This window comes from Lacerta agilis, chromosome 6 (genome assembly GCF_009819535.1).
Source record: "Lacerta agilis isolate rLacAgi1 chromosome 6, rLacAgi1.pri, whole genome shotgun sequence".
Lineage (NCBI taxonomy): Eukaryota > Metazoa > Chordata > Lepidosauria > Squamata > Lacertidae > Lacerta > Lacerta agilis.
In genome coordinates, this window is record NC_046317.1 from 64,819,757 (window position 1) to 64,842,565 (window position 22,809).

The following is a 22,809-nucleotide window of genomic DNA, read 5'->3' on the forward strand; positions in this document are numbered from 1 at the left end:
ATAATACAGTTTATATTCATATAACATTTCTGATAAACATTGGGGTTTAGAATCTCTTGTAGTCATCTATACAACAGCTCTGTAGAATATATGTCTGAGAAATACAGTGGTGCCCCGCTAGACGAATGCCTCGCTAGATGAAAAACTTGCTAGACGAAGGCATTCGTCTAGTGGAAGGCTGCCCTGCAAGACGAATTTGTCTATGGGGCTGCCTCGCAAGACGTGAATTTTTTTTTTCGTCTAGCAAAAACTGCGGTTTGCATTGGTGCTTCGCTAGACAAAAAAAACGCTAGACGAAAATATTCGCAGAACGAATTATTTTCGTCTAGCGGGGCACCACTGTACTGACTATCCAGAAATCATGAGTCATGCACAATTTTAGTTGCCCTTGAAAACCAGAGGCCTTAAGCAACATAACTTTCTTTTGAATTCCTACTAGAGTCTAGTTTAGGAAAAACTTCCATTTGGGTATCTTAGACTAAGTGTAGCATCCTTGAAACTTTACAGTTCTCTGGAGAAAAGCCACCAAAGGTGACTTATCAATTGTCTGAATTGTTTGTTTGTTTGTTTATTTTTTGGTAATTTTAATAATATACTAGCACATCTGTTTTAAAGCAGCTGAATCTAAACTTTCTGAATAGTGGATGCAGCTTTAGCCTGGATTGTGTGAATTGCCTTGACTTTGACTTAAAGTAAATTGGAGTTCTTGTTAGTATATATACAATTAGAAAGCAAACAAAGAACTCAGGCCAACAATTACCATGCAATAATCAGAATAATCCCTATTTATAATTAAGCAGTAAACATAACAAACGAGAAACATACAACCATACAGTTTATATCACGATGCAATTTTCAAGAGTATATGTCCGGTCAAGAGGACAAACTTTATCTTTAAATAGTTTTCACAAACTGAAAATTTTCAAATGTAATGTCTCAGTTCAATAATATTTAATCAAATAGTTCAGGTTCCAGTTCCATTAGAGAGTCTTTCGATGCAAAAAGTCAATGCAGCGTTTGATAAAAAGTCTTTTAAAGCGAGGTGGGGTCCACAATAATCCAAAGCCAGGACATGGCCCTGTTTCGGTGTCTTTAACCTTCGTCAGCCAAGTTTGAAAAGGTCAACGTGTATTCTCTGTGAGCCTTTGAAATTGGAAGGGTATGTGTGCGTATTCTTAAAGAGAACTCTTATAAAAAGACGCACACATACACTTCTCGTTTGTTATGTTTACTGTTTAGTTGTGAATAGGAATTATTCTCATTATTGAATGGTAATTGTTGGCCTGAGTTCTTTGTTTGCTTTCTAATTGACTTTGACTTTGACTTAGGCATCCACCCACAGCTGTGCAGGAGCAATATCAGCACATGAAACTCCTACCTGCTTTTTGTAGGGAACAAAATGTCTATGAATGGGACTTCTTCATTCTTCTAGTTTATCAGTAAAATACTAAATTGTAGGTGTTGGATACTTCAGGCAAACATTCCTCAGCATTGTCGTTACTGTGCTTCCATAATCGAAAATCAAATGCCAGCAGTTGAGGAAGGAGTCAGAAGCACCCCTTCCTTTTCACCTTTGCATAATCTTACTGTTGTGATAAATAAGTTATGGGGCAAGCTATACATTTGAACACATCCAAATAACTATTCCAGGAGAGGTCTACTGTTGCATATTATAATCCCATGACGGGTAATTCTGTACTGAACAAAAATGAAGGATAAATAAAGATTAAGCTTAATTCCCCTCCCCTCTAGGCTACTAATATTAAAACTGATTTGGAGGAAGCTACAGAAACCAAAACTCACAATTTGAGACGTAGAATGGGAACCACCCCTCCAAAGCTTGAGCCTGACAGTGGTAAGTGTATCGGGGGGGGGGGATAAAATAGTAGTAAAACTTAGTAATCCAAGTTATAGCTTGACCAGTATTCATTTGGATCTAGTATTTGCCAAAATTGTGGTGGCTTTGAAGCAAAATCTTTATTTTAAAATAAAGCATTGAATTTTATGAACTTGATGACATTTAACATGAGAAAATATATTACTGAGACTGTTGGTTTTTAAAATGTAACTTCTGTAAAAAAAATTAACAAATTGTAAGTAGGTGGTAGGCACTATCTTAGAAGAACCTATTCCCTTTCTCTTTCTCTTTGTTTTTACCTAACTTACAGGTTTAATAAATTAATAAATATTCACACAATTTAATCACTTAAGGATTCTTTAAGTTGGTGACAGCCCCATTTAAACTCTTTTAAAAGCATTTCTATTTTGTCTCAAACACTTTTGAGTAATATTTTCTAAATGTATTTTGCTGAATCAGATAAAGAGTCTCAAGGCCTTGTGAAACGGGAAACGGTTGAAAAAAAGCAACCCACCTGGGAAACAGAAAGAGAAAAACCAAAGGGACGTTCTAAGAAAAGCTTTAATGCAGTGAGTACTCTTCTCCCCAACCCCCTTTAATGCTGATTGTAGAAAATTATTGGCTTGTAGTTTGAACTTAGTAGTCAGTAGAAAAAGAATTTCTTGGTATTTTGTATTGTGAAATACACTGATTCAATACCTTTGATTCTTGGCTAATATAGAAAAGATATGTGTTAACTGTAACAGGTTTTTGCAAAAAGTTCATCCAAATGAGGTTCTACAATTACCTCATTCATTTAGAATGAGATCTCAATTTTGGCATTCAGCTGTCCAGTGACATATGGCAAATTCCATCTGATATCTATGTCACGTGCTCCATCTTGCTATGTAATGGGAAAGCTGCTTTTTCTGAAAAGCTGAGATGCTTTGTAACTGTTACTGGATCCTTTTTCTCTTCTAGGAGACGGACTGACTGCATATTTCTTTATAGCAGCCACAGCTGAGATGATAAAATGAGGTGGCCCATGCATCCCATTGTGCTCCTTGATGGAAGGGTGGGATAACTATTAGAAAATAAGGGTGTGTTTGATGGTAGCACACCAGATTTTCTTTACTCTTTTTTATCCATCTGTTCATAGATAACTCACTCCAAACAACTGGGCCATTAATGGTGCAATCCAAACCTGGCTTGGCAGCAGTAGGGTTTAATGAAGTGGCAGGATGCTTCTGCATCCCTGCCACTCAAGCTGCCCAGGATGGAAGGTTGCACCAGTCTGGAGTTGGCACAGGTATCGGGCTTGGATTGGGCCCAGTACAATCATGTTACAGCAGTGAAGTCCTTGGGCAACACAACAGCTCCCCCAGAAGGCCCTGTTTTGGAGCTTTCTGTGGAGTGCTTCTAGTAGGTTATACTTCTTCTCAAACATTCAGTTCATGAATCTTCTCACCAGCTCAAAGGGCGTTTGGATCACAGTGACTCTAGCTTGAGATGTTTGAAAGAATAAAGAAATGAAATGTGTTTCTGCATATACATGACATGCTTACATCATATCTATCTGTCAAGTGTTGTCTTACCAAGAACCATGCATAAAAGTAAGCAAGGTAATGATGGGACCAATCCCCCATCCCTCACGTTGGCAATTTTTTTTTTTACAGGTGGATTTGTATGTTTGTCTCTTGTGCGGCAGTGGTAATGATGAGGATCGTCTGCTCCTATGTGATGGCTGTGATGACAGTTACCATACCTTTTGCTTAATACCACCTCTTCATGATGTTCCCAAGGGGGATTGGAGATGCCCCCAATGCCTAGCTCAGGTAATAAGAAAATGTGGGTGAAATATTCCCCCCCCCAGGTCTCACAAATATAAAAGCTCAGCACCCAAGCAGACTAATATACATTAAGCAAAAGTCTGTTTTTCTTTGACTTCTACTCTACCTTGGAGGTCACTGGGTGGTATCCAACTAATATGTCCCACCAACATGAGGGTTTCCAGAGGGACTTTATCTGCACAAGTGCCCTGCGCCTTCCCCAGATCTGCTGTGCAGGGTATATTTTTTTGGGGGGGGGGAGTTCTGTTGCACAAGTAGAAATCCTTGTTCTGATGGGACTGACTTAAGGCTACTCTGGATACAACCACTTGCAGAGGAAGAGGAGTGCAGGGGGAGCACACCGCCCCCGGCAGCGTGATCCTGGTGGGGTGCTGTCGCGGCTGCCCCCCCCCGCCCACACTGGGCGGCACGCCCCCAGGATGCGCTCCAGCTCCGCCCTCCGCCCCCGGTGCCGGAGCATGAAGCTCCACCACTGGATCTAACTCACTGTTTGCATCTCCATACCTTCATCCTACCCCAACCCCAGGGTGCAATTATTCATTCAGTATAAGAGTTTTGTTTAGATTCAGCATACTCTTAGGGCCCCAGACCATTCTTATCATTCAACGAAGGGTTCTGGTGACTCCTTTGTTCCTCCTGCAGAAAATTCAAGATTCTTCTCATCATAGGGCACCCACACATATCAAGTATAGCGTGTGTCTGCCTGCATCTTGTTCCAAAACCCCTTCCAATACTGTCCTGTATTTATGGAGTTAACTTCACTCCTCTTATCAGTAGCTTTCCCACTTACCTTTTAGGCAGTTCCCCTTTCAAGGTTAATTTATGGGTCTGGGATGTTAGAGTGGCCTTCTGCCATTAACTTTCAAAGTCAGTTGCTCTGTGTTCTGGTCCAGCCTCATTCTCTCCACACACACCCAGGCCACACTCTCTTATATTGTCAGGAGGATGTGGAACATGTGCATGCTTGACATCTTCCCTTACTCAGGTGATCTGTTTTACCACTATGGTAAATGTACACTGCCACCATGCTGCACTCCATCCAGTTATGGTCAGTTTTTAATACATGGCTCACAGGGACTTTTTGGTTAGGTAATTAGATGTGAGTGATTGAACCCAGGATTGATGGGAAGCTCCCACTGTCAGCCATGTGTCCCCCAAACTGCCAATGAGCATTCACCCCAATGGTTTGTACTAATTTTGAGAAAAAGATGGTGGGGCTTTTGAAGAGCACCATCTACATTTCTCTACTCCTTGTTTTAACGTGTAGCGTAACCTGCAATACCTTTTGTCAACCTGTAAAAATGGATCCATGCTACTCCATCTTGATGAAGCCCATTTTGTTGTTTGTTTAAAAAAATGCTCGCTTTATGTATGGTATGTTTTCTCTTTGTTAATTCAGTGCTGTATTTTAATTACACAGGAGTGTAATAAACCACAAGAAGCATTTGGTTTTGAACAGGCAGCACGAGACTACACACTTCGCACATTTGGAGAAATGGCAGATGCCTTCAAGTCAGATTATTTCAATATGCCAGTGCATGTATGTTCACACTTCTAATGAGTCTGTTAACTTGGGTTTCATTATTGGGTTTATTAAAATTTGCATTCGGGGGAAACTCTTGTGTTGGTATCTAGAAAACAAAAATAGGGAATTTAGTTACGAATTTGGAGTGGGAAACAGTAGGGTTTCTATCTCATCCCTATAAAGTGGGTGGCAATGCGATTATTTATAAGACAGAATGACAGCTGTTTCCCATTTGGTTTTTTACGTGATAAAGTTGAAGATTCAGAATTGACACTCTGGGCAGAACCAGTGTGGGGAAGGAGTTAAGGTGTTGAAAGATTCTTGCCTCCCTCTCCGATTGGTATCCTGGCATTTTAAAGGAATTCAGTGTAACTTGCATTTTAATGAACAGGTGGCTACTGTAACAACTTGACGGCCCCAGAAAGGATTTATATCCTGCTTGGTACTTAATTTATTTGCCATGACACTTCCATACCGTCCATCAGCTAAGTCCTTTGGTATTAGTTACCACCTGACAAACTTAGCTTGTCACCTTTTCTAATGTTTCCTCTAGCATTTATTCTGATTTAATGCATTTCTTAAAAGGGTTTAACACTGAGTTGTGGAGTACAATATCTTCTAACAGTACCAATGTAAATAATTATATTTTTTTGTACTTATCTGACTCCCTATAACTGCATGTGTTTGTAGTAACAGAAAGCAAGTACTGACCCCTGCAAAATGTTGAAATGACCAGTGGTACTTGCATGCATATATAATTCTTATTGATTCCCGTTAGAGACTGTTAAATCTATGACCCTAGGAATAGGATTTCTCCAACCTAAAATATTTTAACCTGAGATACCTGAATCATCCACTGGCCCATCTCATCTTTCTCATTTGCATGACTATTCATGCAAGGACCCCCAGGTTTCTATCTGGCACTTCAACTGTTCCAGGGAAAGTATGAAAGTGGTATTTTCCTTTGTGTTCATGGTTTTCACCACTAAGGTGCACTACTACAGTAGTTCCTTTCCAGCTCTCTTTGTTTGTCTTGTTTCATTGTGGCCTCTCCTACTTATATTTGCAGCATACCTGCTACATCCCCCCCTGTTTTTTGATAGGGGATGGCATTCTGTGTTAGGGATAGTAACACTTAACCCTCACCACCTCACAATTCCGTTTCAGTCCTTTATATTTATAACATGCTGCTGTTTTATTTTTTTGTTAGTGAGTAACTTTTACCTGCCTCTTGTTCAGATGGTTCCTACAGAATTGGTTGAGAAAGAGTTTTGGCGTCTTGTTAGCACAATTGAAGAGGATGTTACAGTGGAATATGGTGCTGATATTGCTTCAAAGGAGTTTGGCAGTGGGTTTCCTGTGAGAGGTGGGAAAATCAAATTAAAACCAGAAGAAGAGGTAAGATTTGATTATTAACTAATATTTGGCATGTAGGCTGTTTAGAAACATACGTAAAATTTCATGGATTCAGAGTAAGAAATAAGCAACTCTGACTGGCCCCAGCCTTTTGGTGGTTTCTCTGCTTGTGAATTAGGTGATTGTTATGGTATTTTTCAGTTCCAAAGTGACCATCTTGCTGATTCTCCAACAGGAGTGAGGAAAGCACTTTGCTATCACTTTAGACGTGAATGAGATGCTGGAACCACAATATACTCCCCCAGATCAAGCACTTCCTTTCCAATGTGGTAAAATAGGCCAAAAATATCATCCCAGATGGGAATAATTTGAAGCCAATTACTTAGCTGCTCAGAATTTATGTGCTTATTTCAACCATGGAAGCTTTTAAACTAGGTATTTAGTCTAGAATCACAATCTTTTGTTCACATACTATTTTTTAAACAAATCATCCAGATTACTCAGCCATCAAATTACTGTTCTTTTGGCTTTGTCTTGTTTGTCTTTCATTCCTTTTTGGAGCACATAAATTCCAACTGTTGCAAGGGGAGCGAATCAGAAGACCATTGTAGCCTTGGTTGGTGTACATCACCTTTGTGCTACAGTCCCATACCTCCCTTCATTACATTTCTAGCCCAGGTTTCCCACCCACCCTTCCTTGTTGCACTGGAATAGAACTACTGTCATAATTCCACCCGACCCCCTGCCCTTAGGCTCCAATTTGAAGGAAGAGGACTTTGTGTGGCACAAACCTGGGGAGGTTTGCAAAACAGTGAAATACCTTTTGCAAATGATTCAAAGACTCTGTGAAATCCCCCTCCTTTCTCTGATTCACATGGCACTGGAGTTAGCCTGCCCTGTGGAACGCCCTCCCATCAGATGTCAAGGAAATAAACAACTATCTGACTTTTAAAAGACATCTGAAGGCAGTCCTGTTTATAAAAGTTTTTATTATTATTTTTTATTAAGAATTTATTAAAATTTTCAGATTAAAGACATAAAAGACAAAAAGAAAAAAGAAAAAGACATAAACATTAAAAACCTACAACTTATAACTACAAACCACTACAAAACAGAAAAAATACAACATAGAAAATACATCTAATTACACAAAAATAAAAACCAATTCCAAAATACTCTAAACTTATTCAAATCTTACTTAATGGACTTCCCCAAGCCCTCTCTTCAGTGTTCATTTCAAATATACTTTAGTAACTTTATAACCCCTTTAAATCTTCTTTAAAAACTTATCTACCTCATTATCAATCTCTAAATCTCTAAACTTATTTTAACAATACAAAAACCTTAATTCTTACATCTACCCTAAAACTCCTATTTTAACTTAACCTATTATTGCTATCGCCTCGATTGTCCTTTGATTCCATCAAATCTCTATCTTTTCACGTTTCTTTAAATAGTCCTTGAATTTCTTCCATTCGTCTTGCACCTTTTCCTCCCTCTGGTCACGGAGTTTCGCTGTCAGTTCTGCGAGATCCATATATTCAATCATCTTGATCTGCCAATCTTCAACCGTTGGTAATTCTTCAGTTTTCCAATTTTTTGCAATCAGGATTCTAGCTGCTGTTGTGGCATACATAAAGAAAGTTCTATCCTTACTGGGTATCTCATGATTGGTCATGCCCAGCAGAAAGGCTTCTGGTTTCTTAGAGAAGGTGTGTTTTAACACTCTTTTAATCTCGTTATAAATTGTCTCCCAGAAGTCCCTTACCTTTGGGCATGTCCACCACATATGATAGAAGGTACCTTCAATCTGTTTGCATTTCCAACATTGATTGCTCACATTATGATACATCTTAGCTAATTTAACTGGTGTTAAATACCATCTATAGATCATTTTCATTATATTCTCTCTCAATACATTACATGCAGTAAAATTGGTACCTTCCCGCCACAGTTTTTCCCAATCTTCCAACATTATATTATGACCCACATCTTTGGCCCAATCAATCATCACTGACTTAACCATTTCATCTTTTGTATGCCACTCCAATAACAGTTTGTACATTCTAGAAAGATTCTTTGTATTTGGTTCAATTAGTTCAGTTTCCAACTTAGATTTCTCAGTTTGAAAACCTTGTTTTTTGTCCAATTTAAAAACCTCATTTATCTGATAGTACTGTAACCAGTCAGTAACACCTTCCTTCAACTGCTCATAGCTTTTCAACTTAAAGTTCTGACCTTCTTGTTCCAAAATATCGGAATATTTCAGCCACCTTGCAGACATGTTAGGTCTTTTGTAAGCTTTAGCTTCCACTGGAGACAGCCATCTCGGAGTCTTTCTCTCCAATAAATCTTTATTCCGCATCCAAACCTGATACAGAGAGTTTCTTATTATATGGTTTTTGAACGCTTTATGCGCTTTAACTTTATCATACCAAAGGTAAGCATGCCAACCGAATACATTGTCTTGTCCTTCCAAATCCAAGACGTCTGTATCCTCTAACTTAATCCAGTCTTTCAACCAACAAAATGCAGCAGCCTCAAAATAAATCCTTAAATCTGGCAGGGAGAATCCCCCTCTTTCTTTGGAATCCGTTAGAATCTTGTATTTAATTCTGGGTTTTTTCCCCTGCCAAATAAATTTTGATAAATCTTTCTGCCACTTTTTAAAGCAATCCACCTTATCTATAATCGGAAGTGTTTGAAATAAGAACAACATCTTGGGTAGGACATTCATCTTTATGGCTGCTATCCTTCCCATCAAAGACAATTTTAATCTTGTCCAGCTCTCCAAGTCTCTTTTAATCTCATTCCACAATTTCTCATAATTGTCCTTAAACAAGTTCAGATTTCTCGGCGTCAAATTCACTCCTAAATATTTTACCTTTTTAACAAAACTTAATCCAGTCTTTTCTTGTAGTTTTTGCACCTGCATAGATGTCATATTTTTTGTCAGAACCTTCGTTTTTGTTTTATTTAGTTTGAATCCTGCTACTTGTCCAAACAGTTCAATTGTCTCTAAAGCTTTAGGCACACTGGTTTCAGGATCTTGTAAGGATAATACTAAATCATCCGCAAAGGCCCTCAATTTATATTCCTTCTCTCCTACCCTAATTCCTTTTATTTGCTTCTCTGCTCTGATCCTACTTAGGAGTACCTCCAGGACCGTGATGAATAGTAGCGGGGAGATAGGGCACCCTTGCCTCGTACCTTTTTCAATTCTGATTTCTTCGCACACCACATTATTTACAATAATTTTAGCTTTCTGTTCTTTATAAATAGCATTAATGCCATTCATAAATCTATCTCCAACTTTCATCTTTTCCAAATTCTTTTTCATAAAAGTCCAAGATATGTTGTCAAAGGCCTTCTCCGCATCTATAAACATCAATGCTGCTTCCGTGTTTATCTTTTTCTCTAATCTCTCTAATATATCCACAATATTCCTTGTGTTACTTTTTATATGTCTTCCGGGTAAGAATCCCGCTTGATCTTTGTGAATATATTCTTTCAGCACTCTCTTTAGTCTCGTGGCCATGACATTAGCAAAAATTTTGTAATCTACATTCAACAATGATATAGGTCGATAGTTCTTCATTTGAGTTTTGTCCGAATCTGGTTTCAAAATCAATGTGATATACGCCTCTTTCCATGAGTCTGGTGCCCTACCTCCCTCCAACATTCTGTTGCAAACCTCTTTCAATGGTTGAATTAACCAGTCCTTCAAAGTCTTATAATACTTTGCTGTTAATCCGTCCGGTCCTGGGGCCTTTCCAAGTTGCAATTTATTTATAGCATCTGTTATCTCTTGCGTTGTAATAGGGTGGTTGAGCATACTAACTTTATCCTCTGGGACTGCACGCATGCCATTTTTTTCCAAGAATTGATCAATACTTTCTTCTTTAATTTTCTCCTCTTTATACAATTGCTTGTAAAATTTCTGAAAACATTTTCTAATTTCCTCTGGATTTCCCACTTCTTTCTCTTTAACCTTTAAATTGGTGATGGTATTCATTTTCTGCCTTTTCTTTAATTGCCAAGCTAACTTTATAAAAGTTTTTAATGTTTAATGTTTTATCATGTTTTTAATATTCTGTTGGGACCCACCCAGAGTGGCTGGGAAAACCCAGCCAGATGGGTGGGGTATAAATAATAATATTATTTGTTTGTTTGTTGAAATCAGTGAGAGGTCCTGCTGCTTTTCAAGGCTGAGGAGGGAAGATCTTGTTCTCTCTTGCACTGGGCTGTGATGGAAAGCAGCAGGATCTCTTGTTGCTCTCTGATTTCTGCAGCTTCGTGTGAGTTAGAAAAGGCAGGGGGAAATCCATGCCATCTGCATTGAGAGATATTTTACTGTTCTGATGTTCAGCACATCAAGGAAATGTGGGAGGAAGGAATAATCCAGGGTGGGAAAACCTGTGGCTCTCCTGACATTATTGGATTCCCATCAGCTTCAGCCAGTATGGCTAGTGGCCTGGGATTATGGGAGTTGGAGTCCAGAGAACCACAAATTCCCTGCCCCTGGATGAACCCTTCTTGCATCCCCTTCTCTTCATAAGTTCTGTAAAATTACAGTTGTGTGTGGACATCCACATATACCCATCTTCATTTGGCCCTTCACCATATGGATGGGCATTCCTGGATGCTAATGGAAATGAAGCACAGTATTAACTGCAGTATGGAACCATTTTTATTTTATTTTACAGCTGAGAATTATGCCTCAGCAATGCTAAGACATCCTACTTCCAAGCAGTCTAGGTGATCTGTAATACATATATTAGGAAACAACTGAAATAAGAACTTAATAGGAATATAAATTAATTTTACTGAAAAAGCTAATGTTAAAGCAATAGCTAGACTTAGGGTGGTAAACTACCCATGCAATATTCTATGGCATTTTTTAGAGTTATCAAATTAGAAAAATGTCCTCCTCAAATAGAAAACTGCTTTTTAAACGTGGTTTATATTAAACCTGTGGACTCTCCCATTTGCTTTGCTTTCAGGAGTATCTTGATAGTGGATGGAATTTGAATAATATGCCTGTGATGGAACAATCTGTACTTGCTCACATCACTGCAGATATATGTGGAATGAAGTTGCCTTGGCTATATGTAGGGATGTGCTTTTCCTCATTTTGCTGGCATATTGAGGATCACTGGAGCTATTCCATCAACTATCTGCACTGGTGAGTTTATAGGGAACGGAGCATGTAGATATGTTTGTGCAACCTGATATACATAGGTCACCAGATTAAATTATAATGTTTCCTTTCAACATTAATATCTAGGTATTTGTATTTCTGCATACCTAACCTGTCTCCCCACTTATAGGACATAATTATGATTCTCAAACCTGCAAATAGTTGATTATTGGAGTTTATCTGCTTTTTTATGTTTGCAGGGGGGAGCCTAAAACATGGTATGGAGCCCCAGGATATGCAGCTGAGCAACTGGAAGATGTAATGAAGAAGTTGGCTCCTGAGCTATTTGAATCTCAGCCAGACCTTTTACATCAGCTGGTTACAATTATGAATCCCAATACATTAATGTCTCATGGTGTGCCTGTATGTCATTGAGCTTTTGTTTTCACCCCTACCCCTTCTAGTGCAAGGTTCATATCTTAAGCAGTTGTTTTGTAGTACCTGACAAACTTCAAGCTTTTTTGCAAACACTAATAGCTGTGGTGTTTCATGAGCTATAGCTATAGAAAGAGCAATACTGTCCTTGCTTCTCAATAATTAATTTGAAACTAACAAAACCAATTTTGGGTTGCTGTTCCAAGCTCCTATTGTGCACAATAAATGAGCACAATTCCATAGTGGAAGATTATTAATTCCTTTGTTACACATTGCTTGCTTTTTCTGCAAATTATAGTCTCCAGGTAGGAATTCTGTGACTGTAAAATGATGTAATGATTTTTCTTCAAGGACACTACTTTGGAGTAATTCCTATAAAGGAATAAAGGTGGAAAGTTACATCAGAATGGAAAATCTAAATGGAAAGAGTTATTATTAGTCTTTCCTCTCCTCTCCTTCTCCCTCTCCCTCTCCTGATACTACAAAGCTTTAAAGGTGACTTGCAGCAAAGAAGTAAGATACAAACATTCTATGCAACAAAACATCTGTGTGGATAATACTGAGCTAAATGGACTAGTGGTCTGACTTTATGTGAAGATAGAAGCATCCTTATAACAGTGATTATATACCAATTATGAGCTATTGAAATCCCCCTTCCCCAGCTGCAACAGTAAGATAACCATTACAACAGGGAGCTAACAAAACTCTTCAAGCAGCAGGAGAAAACATTTTACAATAAAATGCCTAGGAGTCTTGGCCTGGTGCCAAAGGATGTGGAGTTATGGATTGTTTACATACCACTTTTTGGCTCAAAAGTCCCCAAAGCAGTGAATGATGTGGTAGCACAAAAGAAATATACAATAGATAAATCAAAACAATATAAAATAGCTAAAGCACCAAGCATTCCTGATCACATTTGAGAGCTGCATTCATCTTCTCACCACAAAAGCAGCTCCACATCCCACTAAATTTGCATCACCTTATGCAGTACCAGAAGCATGCTGTCACTGGAAACAGGTTGTTGGCTAGGTAAAAAAGGAGGTGTCCAACTTAGTTTTACTCGTAGTAGAGACATTGATTAGTTACTTTATTTGAATGTTCTCTTTGTACTATTGCAAAACTTTAATAAACATGTTTAAATAAGAGCAAACCTATTGGAACTAATGGCTCTGAGCTAGTCATGTTCATTAATTTCAGTGGCTCTACACTGAGTAGTTGAATAGCTTCCTAATATTAAGCCCATTTATGTTTGCCAACATACTGTGACAGAGAGCGTATTAGAGCTAGAGGCTGAGTCACCTGGATAATTGAACCCTTCAGTATCCATGGGTTCCAACAGCTGTTCCACTTTGTGGACAGCAATGACTTTCTGATGATGATGGCTGTCATAGATAGCTATCAGATAGCTTGAAAAAAAAAGGCTTGGACAAACTCACAGGATATTCTGTCAGCACCAAATAGATTTGATAGGTAAATGTACAGAAGCAATCCATACTTCTGGATACCAGATGGTGGAGACAAAGAACATGGAGGGTGGTTTTTCCTTTACACCACATTTATGGGTTTCCTGGATGCAACTGATTAACTATGGTTAGAATCCGAATGGATGCTTGGTCTGATCTAGATGGCTTTTTAAAAGATTCCTAAAAATTCTAAATTTTCAACTTCATCATTTTCTGGTTTGCTTTGCTTTGCCATAGATTTACCGTACCAACCAGTGTGCTGGTGAATTTGTGATTACTTTTCCAAGAGCCTATCATAGTGGCTTTAATCAAGGTTTCAACTTCGCTGAAGCTGTTAATTTTTGCACTGTTGACTGGGTAAGTTTTACATTTTATTGCCATCTTGTTGAAAAGCATATTCTAAATTTGAAGATGTGGCCATTGTTTCCTTTAATCTTCAAAACACTTCTGCGAGTTGGATCACAGTGTGAATAGTATGAGTTTTATTCTTTTTTTAGAATATGAAATCAGGTTTTAAAAGATCTTGCTGTATTCTTTGAACACCTTGTCACCATCTCGCCTTAAGAAGCAAACTATGTTATACATTCTGTTTCTGATTCAAAATTTTGTAGAAGGGCTTCATTGTGCACATAGCGTTCTTGACTGCTGAGTTTTTCCAATCCACTGAAGTAAAATGGATATATCCCTGCTGATGTATTCCAAATGCTGTGAATGGTTGAAATATTTCAGCTGGAAGTGTGCTGCCAAGATTCTGATTATGTTTCAGTTTTGCACATAGCACTGTACAATCTTAATTAACGTTGAATTCCTTTCTGCAAATAGTGGTTTTAAATATTTATTTGTACAGGGTCCTAGAATGGGCTGTGCTTAACTTGTTTCTTCTGGATCAAGTGGACTTCATTAACTTAATATTTTGGCCAGTTTTGTATTGGCAAGCATCTGTTGCTTTATACAGATTCACCTCTCCTGAGAACATTAAGAAAATTCGTTTATTGTATTTTTTCTTCTAGTTGCCATTGGGACGTCAATGTGTGGAGCACTATCGCTTATTAAACCGCTACTGTGTGTTTTCTCATGATGAGATGATATGCAGAATGGCTGCCAAAGCAGAGACGCTTGATGTAGTGGTAGCATCTACTGTTGAGAAAGACATGGCTATTATGATTGAAGATGAAAAGGCTTTACGGGAGGCTGTGTGTAAACTGGTATGTTTTAAGAAGTTAAGCGATTAGCAGTTTCGAATTGTTTCAAAGCAAGCAGCTCAGTGGTAGCCACCTACTTTGCTTGCAGGTCTCTCTAAGCAGGCCATTTCAGAGCGCTGGGCCACTTACAACTTTTGAGGCCCCCTAGCCAGTGGTGGCTTACTTCTGAGATCCACTGAATTCCATGGGGATTGCTCTCTGATAAGTATGTACAAGATTGCAGCCTGGAGCTGCTAGTGTTAAAGGTGCCACACAAGGGCCCCCATGAACTTTCAAGCTATGGGGAGATACTATTTTTCCTCTCAAGTTATTCACTTCAATACTTAAAGTGATGTTGAATATTGAGTGGAATGGGACCTGGGAGATAAAGGGTTAAAAACACTGCTCAGATGGGTGAGACCTCCTGGCCATAGCAGTACTTTTGGACTGAGTGACTGAGTTGTGCAGAGAATTGATAGGCCAATGAACAGGAGCTAGAGAAGGTCCTCCTGGAGAATACGGAGTTTAAATTGGTTATGGAAGGATATATGAAACAGGAAAAAATGTGCCTTTGAGATTTTTGGGGGAGTACATTGCTATGTCATGTACTCTCAACTAGCAAGGAGTGATATTCCTCCTCCTATTCCTTGCATAGTAGCTGCCTCATGAGTAGTCCATATTAGAAAAAGCAATCAGAATGTTTGGCCGTTAATGCAGGTAACATTAATTTTTTTGAAAATTTTTATTGTTTGTTTACTAACTTTGGTAAGGTAATTAATGTCTTAGCTGTTTAACTTAACTATTTTAAATCCTTAATTCCAAAAATTATAATTGTTGATAATTTTAATCTACATGATGGGGTAATTTACTCATAAATGTACAGTTTACATGCAGTGAATCAGTTTATTTTTTATGGAAAGTAGCTATGCCTGAATCTCTTGCCATTCTTGAAATTTACTTACATTCATGAACTGTTTTGTTTTTACTGTCCTATGAAATGAATGACTGTTGTTTATTACAGGGGGTTACTGATTTAGAGAGAGTGAATTTGGAAATACTGCCTGATGATGAACGACAGTGCATAAAGTGTAAAACCACTTGTTACATGTCTGCAGTCTACTGTTCTTGTAATCCTGACTTATTGGCATGCCTGTATCATGTAGAGGACCTCTGCACATGTCCTGCTTATAAATACAAAATGGGGTAAGATTTTGTTTGCAACTGTTCAATTCTGAGGAATAGAAATGTTTTTCTTAAAGTATAATTGCATTTCTTTTTTCCTGCTTTTGGTGAATATTGTGTGTAATAAAAGATTGCATCTTAGAAGCTTAAACAACAAATTTTGTTTGGTTTCTTATCACAGCCTATAATAGGTTAGATTTTTAAATAGACAGCAACAGATCATAGTTGTATATAGGAGGGAGGGAAGTTACAGAAGCATAGCTTTTTCTGGGGTTCTAGGTGAATTCTTTGCATTTTCAGTTTCATTTGGGGACAGGCAGTGTATCTTTTGGATGTGGCCCCTCCTCAATCTTTAGCTAATAGATACCTTAGATTGAAAAAATGATATGTTTGATCCTTTACAGCTTATGTGCTTAAGTTATGTATACCTTTTCTCTGTAATTGATTTTATGACTTCCTTCCCAAGTTTTCCCTATCCTTATTGCTCTAAAATACTGTATCTCTGAAAAGCAGGTACAAACTACCAGGAAGTGTTTCCATGCTGCTGTTTGCCACTGTGTAGGTTATTTTGGGGGTGGTGTTATATAGACATGGTTGTGTTGCAGACCTGTTGCTGCGGCGATCACACTTCAGGTTTATATATATACCGGTATATATTTTAGCAGCCCTGCCATTTGATTTACTTGTTATCCCTTCCTTCTAAAGCAGGGGTTGAGGAGAAATTTAAAGAATAGAGTGACGCGTCATCTCGGGAGGAGGAAAAAACTTAAACACGTACTGTAGTAGAGTTCCCAACAAATAGACCAGAGGCAATTGTACTTCATCCAGCAGAGCTTTACTTGCTACTGAAGGCAAATGGGCATAATCTCATTTGCATGGAATAATAATAATAACAATAATAAATAAATAAATAAATAAATAAATAAATAAATAAATAATTAAAAAAATCCTTCCAGTAGCACCTTAGAGACCAACTAAGTTTGTTCTTGGTATGAGCTTTCGTGAGCATGCACACTGGAAGGAATTTTTTTTATTTTGTTTTGACTATGGCAGACCAACACGGCTGCCTACCTGTAATAATAATTTTGTTATTTATACCCCGCCCATCTGGCTGGGTTTCCCCAGCCACTCTGGGTGGCTTACAGAATATATAAAAACATAGTAGAATGTCAGACAATAAAAAGTTCCTGATAAAGGGCTGCCTTCAGATGTATTCTAAAAGTTGTATGGTTCTTTATTTCCTTGACATCTGATGGGAGGGCGTTCCACAGGGAGGGCAAAGGTGAAAGCAAATCACTCCCCATCCCATTGTTTTAGGAATCACTTCTCCACAGCTGTCTGTACCTTTGGACCACTTCTGTGGTCAGAAGTAACTGTTGATGAGAGAATAATAGATGGGGGAAACTGTACAGGCAGGTTCAGTTGCATGTCTTCCTGCACTTTAAAACTTGTCCTACCCCATAAGGAATTGACAGAATGTGTCAACCCCACATCTTTTCTCCTTTTCTTTTCCTCCCCCAACAATTAGTAAATAAAAATGTGTCAATTTGACATAACTGCATCACAAGCTCAGTGAACCCCAGTTCACATTATTTAATTCTGGCTGTGGAGGTGGGGAAGCTTTAAAACACGGTGACATTGCATCATTCATTTTTGTTTCTTAGCTGTTAGAAAGGGGAGAACTGGGGCTGCTACCTTTGGCAGTGGCTACAGTCTCCCTAACGTTTCAGCATACTGTGCATATTGTAGTAGAATAGTACATGCCAAAATGCTTCACTTAGAATTTCAAATTTGTAAGTATTTATTGAAATTCTGTACTATTTCCAGATATCGATACACATTAGATGAACTCTATCCAATGATGAATGCACTTAAGCTGCGGGCTGAATCCTACAATGAATGGGCTTCTAATGTAAATGAAGCTTTGGAGGCAAAAGTTAATAATAAAAAAAGTATGTATCTTTACCTTTTTGGTTTGTACTATGTACTATGACTACATATTGTCAAATGTTATTATTAGTTTGATATTATCAGGCTGTTATTTATCACATGTACCCAGAAATTCCACCAAGTTCAGTAAGGTAAAGGGTTAGGTCCAGTCACAAACGACTCTGGGGTTGTGGCGCTCATCTCGCTTTACTGGCTGAGGGAGCTGGCATACAGCTTCTGGGTCATGTGACCAGCATGACTAAGCCACTTCTGACGAACCAGAGCAGTGCACGGAAACGCCATTTACCTTCCCGCCGGAGCAGTACCTATTTATCTACAGTACTTGCACTTTGGCGTGCTTTCGAACTGCTAGGTTGGCAGGAGCAGGGACTGAGCAACGGGAGCTCACCCCATCATGGGGAGTCGAACCACCGACCTTCTGATCAGCAAGCCCTAGGCTCTGTGGTTTAGACCACAGCGCCACCCGTGTCCATCTCCACTAAATGTACGTATGATTGCAGCCTAGTTCTGTATAGGTTAAAGATGAGCAACCTCATTTGTTACCAAGCCAGATTCACAGTTTTTGTTTTCAATTACAAAGCCCGGAACAACTTAGGTCCAGGCTACCTCAGAGCTCTCCTGAACCCTTTTCTCACAGCTCAGTCACTGAAATCAACTGCAGGAGTGCCATTGGTCATTCCCCAAGTTAATGAAGGCTCATTTTACAACAATCAAAGGCCCAATCCTGTAGAATATTCTGCTAATAGAGATTCAGCGGGCCATGTAGGCAGCTTAAGAATACATTCTTCTACAGTGGTTAATTGATGTCTGTTTTATACTTTTTTATATTGTTTTTATTGTACAATTTTATTGCTGTAAACTGCATGTGTGTGTGTGTGTGTGTGTGTGTGTGTGTATATATATATATATATATATATATATATATATATATATATATATATGACATAGCAGTATTTCAAGTAAGTAAGGAAAATAGTTTACTATAAAAATGCAGACCCAAAATAGTGCACTTTACTATTCTAATTACCAAAAAATGTGGTTCTCCCAAAGGTCTCATGAATTTCAAAGCTTTAATTGAAGAATCTGAAATGAGAAAGTTTCCAGACAATGATTTGCTGCGACACCTTCGTTTAGTTACTCAGGATGCAGAGAAATGTGCCTCAGTTGCACAACAGCTTCTTAATGGCAAACGGCAAACTAGGTGTGTTTTATATGTGTTTTGTAGCTTGATTTTAAATTCCCAGGGGGTTTATTAGGAAAACATGCTTCATGTCTCTAAATTATTGTGAGTGTTTAAACATTTTTTTGCTTCTAAAAATGCTGAATACAACCTTACAGCATAAAGTACTGAAAATACAAGTTTTTTAAAAAGACTTGTATTTTCAGTACTTTATGCTGTAAGGTTGTATTCAGCATTTTTAGAAGCAAAAAAATGTTTATAAGTTTTTTTTGTTTTGTTTTTTTGTTCTGTTTTTTCCTTCGGATTTGTGCGCAGATACAAATCTAAAGAGTAAGGAGAATTTGAATAAATAACTCAACAAAATGTTAACAAAACACGACAACAGCCTTATGTTTAAAATCTATATTTTTATTTGTATCTGGAATGATGTATCTTATTTGTATTTGGAATATTTACTGTATATATTTGTAAAATATTGTTTAAGTAATTAATAAATGATTTTTATTATTCAAAAAAAAAAAAAGTACTGAAAATACACTAAACTACCTACATTTTTATTGAGGTTAAATGTGAATAGAAATGAGCATATCTATGCTTGGCATCATCAGTTACTATGATGATAGGCATTACCTGGAACAATAAGAGAGCTCAGCAATTTTCAATTTCCCTTTGGGAGGAGTGCATGTTTGCAGCAAATAACACAATGAAGTAATTGTTTGTTCATTCTGCTGTTCTCGGATATCCACATTGACCTAAAATTTAATAGGAAATGGCTGCAGATGCTCCTGCATCATCAAAGGAATCTTGGTGGGAATCTCCCATATCCTGATGGGAGGGGTGTTGGCAGGAACAGAGTGTAACTTTCTTAGGCTTCTTTTAGCAATGGTAAACACCAGAGGAGATTAGGAAGAGTAAAACAGGAGTGGGAAAAGACACAGAGGCAAGCACCACATGGTGCTGAAGAAAATACTTTCTTTCAAAAGCACTCAAGTTTTTCATTTTTATACTTAATGTATTTTGAGTGCACCAGTTCTTTCAGTGGAAGTAGCAGCTTCTCAGTTTTTGAATGAGGAATTTATGTTTGGTGTAGCAGTAGACAATTTGAATGAGCATGGTAAGCAGTAAGATGTCCAACAGTGACACCAAATTATTCAATGTAGTAAAAATAAAATATATGTCTCCTAACTGGGCATTAAAATGGGAAATACAGTTCAGTGCATGTAAACGTAAAGTAACACACATTGGCACTAAATAAAATGTCACCAGTGATGTCAGCTGATAGGCGGTTGGATGTGGTTTAGAGAAAATGGCCTTGCAGACCAGTTTTGACTCAGTAGTGGGCCAGGTTTGGCCTGCAAACTGGATATTCTTCACCCCTGGTGTACATAAGTGGAGAGATGACATCCAATAAAGTTAAATGATGAGAGGTTCAAGACAGATAAAAGGGGAGTACTTCATATGGCTATATAGCCCTTGGAATTCACTATTGCAGGATCTGATGGTGGCCATCAGTTTAGCTTTTAAAGGAGATTAGGTAGATTCATGGACAATAAGACTAGCAATGGCTACTACTCATGGCTACATGCTGTCTGCAGGTTCCAAGGGTGGCATGCCTCTGAATATTAATAATTGTGAGGTAACAGCGGCAGAGAATTTTCCCCATGGTGTCCTCCTTGTGGGCTACCCATAGACATTGGGTTAGCCACAGTGGGAATCAGGATTCTGGACTAATAGACTTTTGGTCTGATCCAGTAGGGATCTTCTAATGTTCATGTGTTGCAGTGTGTTTGTAAACAAAATTAGACCATTTTCTTTTGCACCTTTAAGATTTGCCTTTCTTGTATGAAACTTGTGTTGGCCTCATTATTCTCTCAGAAGAGAAAAATTAGCACATTTCACACTTCACTTGGCATTGACCACGTTCCCCACCCCTAGTTTATATGAAGTTTAAATAGCAGGTGGAAAAGTATCAATTACAACAAAATTCCAGCTGCTGAAGGAATTTTATTGAACAGCAGGGCAGAAATCCCTTTAAAAATCATTTCTGATTATGCAAATAATTGGAAGCATGTTGTAATTATGTCTGTGTTATTGCAGGTATCGGTCTGGAGGAGGAAAATCTCAAAATCAGCTGACTGTGAATGAACTCCGTTTATTTGTTAGACAGCTCTATGCTTTACCATGTGTCATCAGCCAAACAACATTGCTGAAGGTAAATTAGAGTGCTCCATATACTAAATACTAAAAAAAACCAGACTCAGATTTCTAAATGTTCCAAGAATTTGGATAGAGAAACAAATGCCACTAGAGTCAACAACTTATTGGGAACAAACAAACTGTAGTTAGGCTGTTGGGCAGTTTTCAGGCAATCAAACAAACAATGGTTTTAATAAACCATGGGTTAGTGTTTTGTGCAAACCAGACATATATATATATATATATATATATATATATATATATATATATATATATATATATATATAAAATTTTGGTGTATGTATTTGAACATAGTTTTAAATGAATGTAAATTGGCAGGTCTGCATTACTAATTTTCTATGCTTTCTTGGTGTAGAAACCTTACCCCAGGGAGTTGTCACTTCCTAAGAACAGGAAGAATATGAATTCAGATTGGAGCTCTCCCTGACCAAAATCAAAATCTAATAAAATTGACCTGGTTAACTCATACAAAATTATGAAACATATCAGAATTTTTGGTCATTATTTATTTAAGCAGATCTTGGCAAAGTTGCTAAGCTCTTAAAATGAGATTTGTTCAGAAATCCTAAAATCTGAGGAATTTTTTTTAAACTTCTTGGAAACAAAAATGCCACGCATTCTGAAAAACTTGCTGGGTTGCTTGCTGTTCAGGTGAAAGTGACAGAATAGATTTCATGATATTTTGGTGGGAGAGTTTTAAACCCTTGACATATTTAGCTGCTTTATATTTCAGGATCTTCTTAATCGTGTGGAAGACTTTCAGAAGTATAGCCAAAAACTCCTCTCTGAAGAAATTCCCAGTGCTTCAGAAATACAGGAACTGTTGGATGTCAGTTTTGACTTCGATGTTGATCTTCCCCAGCTTAGTGAATTACGGATACGCCTAGAGCAAGCCCACTGGCTAGAAGATGTGCAGCATGTTTGCTTGGACCAAAATTCTCTTACTCTGGATGATATGAGAAGACTTATAGACTCTGGTGTTGGGCTCGCTCCTCATCCTGCTGTTGAGAAGGCAATGGCTAAGCTGCAAGAGCTCTTGACAGTATCTGAACACTGGGATGACAAGGCTAGAACCCTGATAAAAGCCAGGTAGAAACTGAATCTTCCTCTTTCAGAACTATTGCAGTTACTACTCACTGCTTTCAAGTAGTTATTTCCCTAAACTTTCACAAAAATGAGGAAAGGTGAGTCTGTAGCACTCTGTGTACAGGAAAGAAAGTGAGATGGTATATTCTCAGTCCCAGCAGGCAGGAAATGGTTAACCCAACTTCCACTTGAAGGCATTTGAGTGACAAGAGTCCTACAATAATAAATTGAGCCTAGTTTTAACTACAGGGATTAACTTGTTTCTGACCTGTACCACTTTAGACTTCAAGATGGAGCCTTATGTGTCTCAATGCTTCTGTGTGTGTGTGTGTGTGTGTGTGTACACACATGTACTGTATACAGAGTATAAAACTGTTGTCAGGAAAGTGGCCAGGTTAGAACTCTGC

General features: G+C 38.1%; 1 protein-coding gene across 4 annotated transcripts in view; it reads left to right on the forward strand.

The window, feature by feature from the left end:
- KDM5B (lysine demethylase 5B) overlaps positions 1 to 22,809 on the forward strand; it is a 51,291-nt gene that overhangs the window by 19,617 nt on the left and 8,865 nt on the right. For 2 of the 4 annotated variants that reach the window (XM_033153162.1, XM_033153160.1), the window contains 14 exons: positions 1,753 to 1,855; positions 2,318 to 2,427; positions 3,514 to 3,672; positions 5,087 to 5,227; positions 6,452 to 6,610; positions 11,572 to 11,753; positions 11,969 to 12,131; positions 13,844 to 13,963; positions 14,617 to 14,811; positions 15,809 to 15,990; positions 17,797 to 17,921; positions 18,970 to 19,120; positions 21,197 to 21,311; positions 22,050 to 22,405. In XM_033153162.1, the coding sequence (XP_033009053.1) occupies positions 1,753 to 1,855; positions 2,318 to 2,427; positions 3,514 to 3,672; positions 5,087 to 5,227; positions 6,452 to 6,610; positions 11,572 to 11,753; positions 11,969 to 12,131; positions 13,844 to 13,963; positions 14,617 to 14,811; positions 15,809 to 15,990; positions 17,797 to 17,921; positions 18,970 to 19,120; positions 21,197 to 21,311; positions 22,050 to 22,405 (2,261 nt within the window). The remainder of the gene's footprint in view (positions 1 to 1,752; positions 1,856 to 2,317; positions 2,428 to 3,513; positions 3,673 to 5,086; positions 5,228 to 6,451; positions 6,611 to 11,571; positions 11,754 to 11,968; positions 12,132 to 13,843; positions 13,964 to 14,616; positions 14,812 to 15,808; positions 15,991 to 17,796; positions 17,922 to 18,969; positions 19,121 to 21,196; positions 21,312 to 22,049; positions 22,406 to 22,809) is intronic. The other 2 variants (XM_033153164.1, XM_033153161.1) reach the window with 1 other exon arrangement.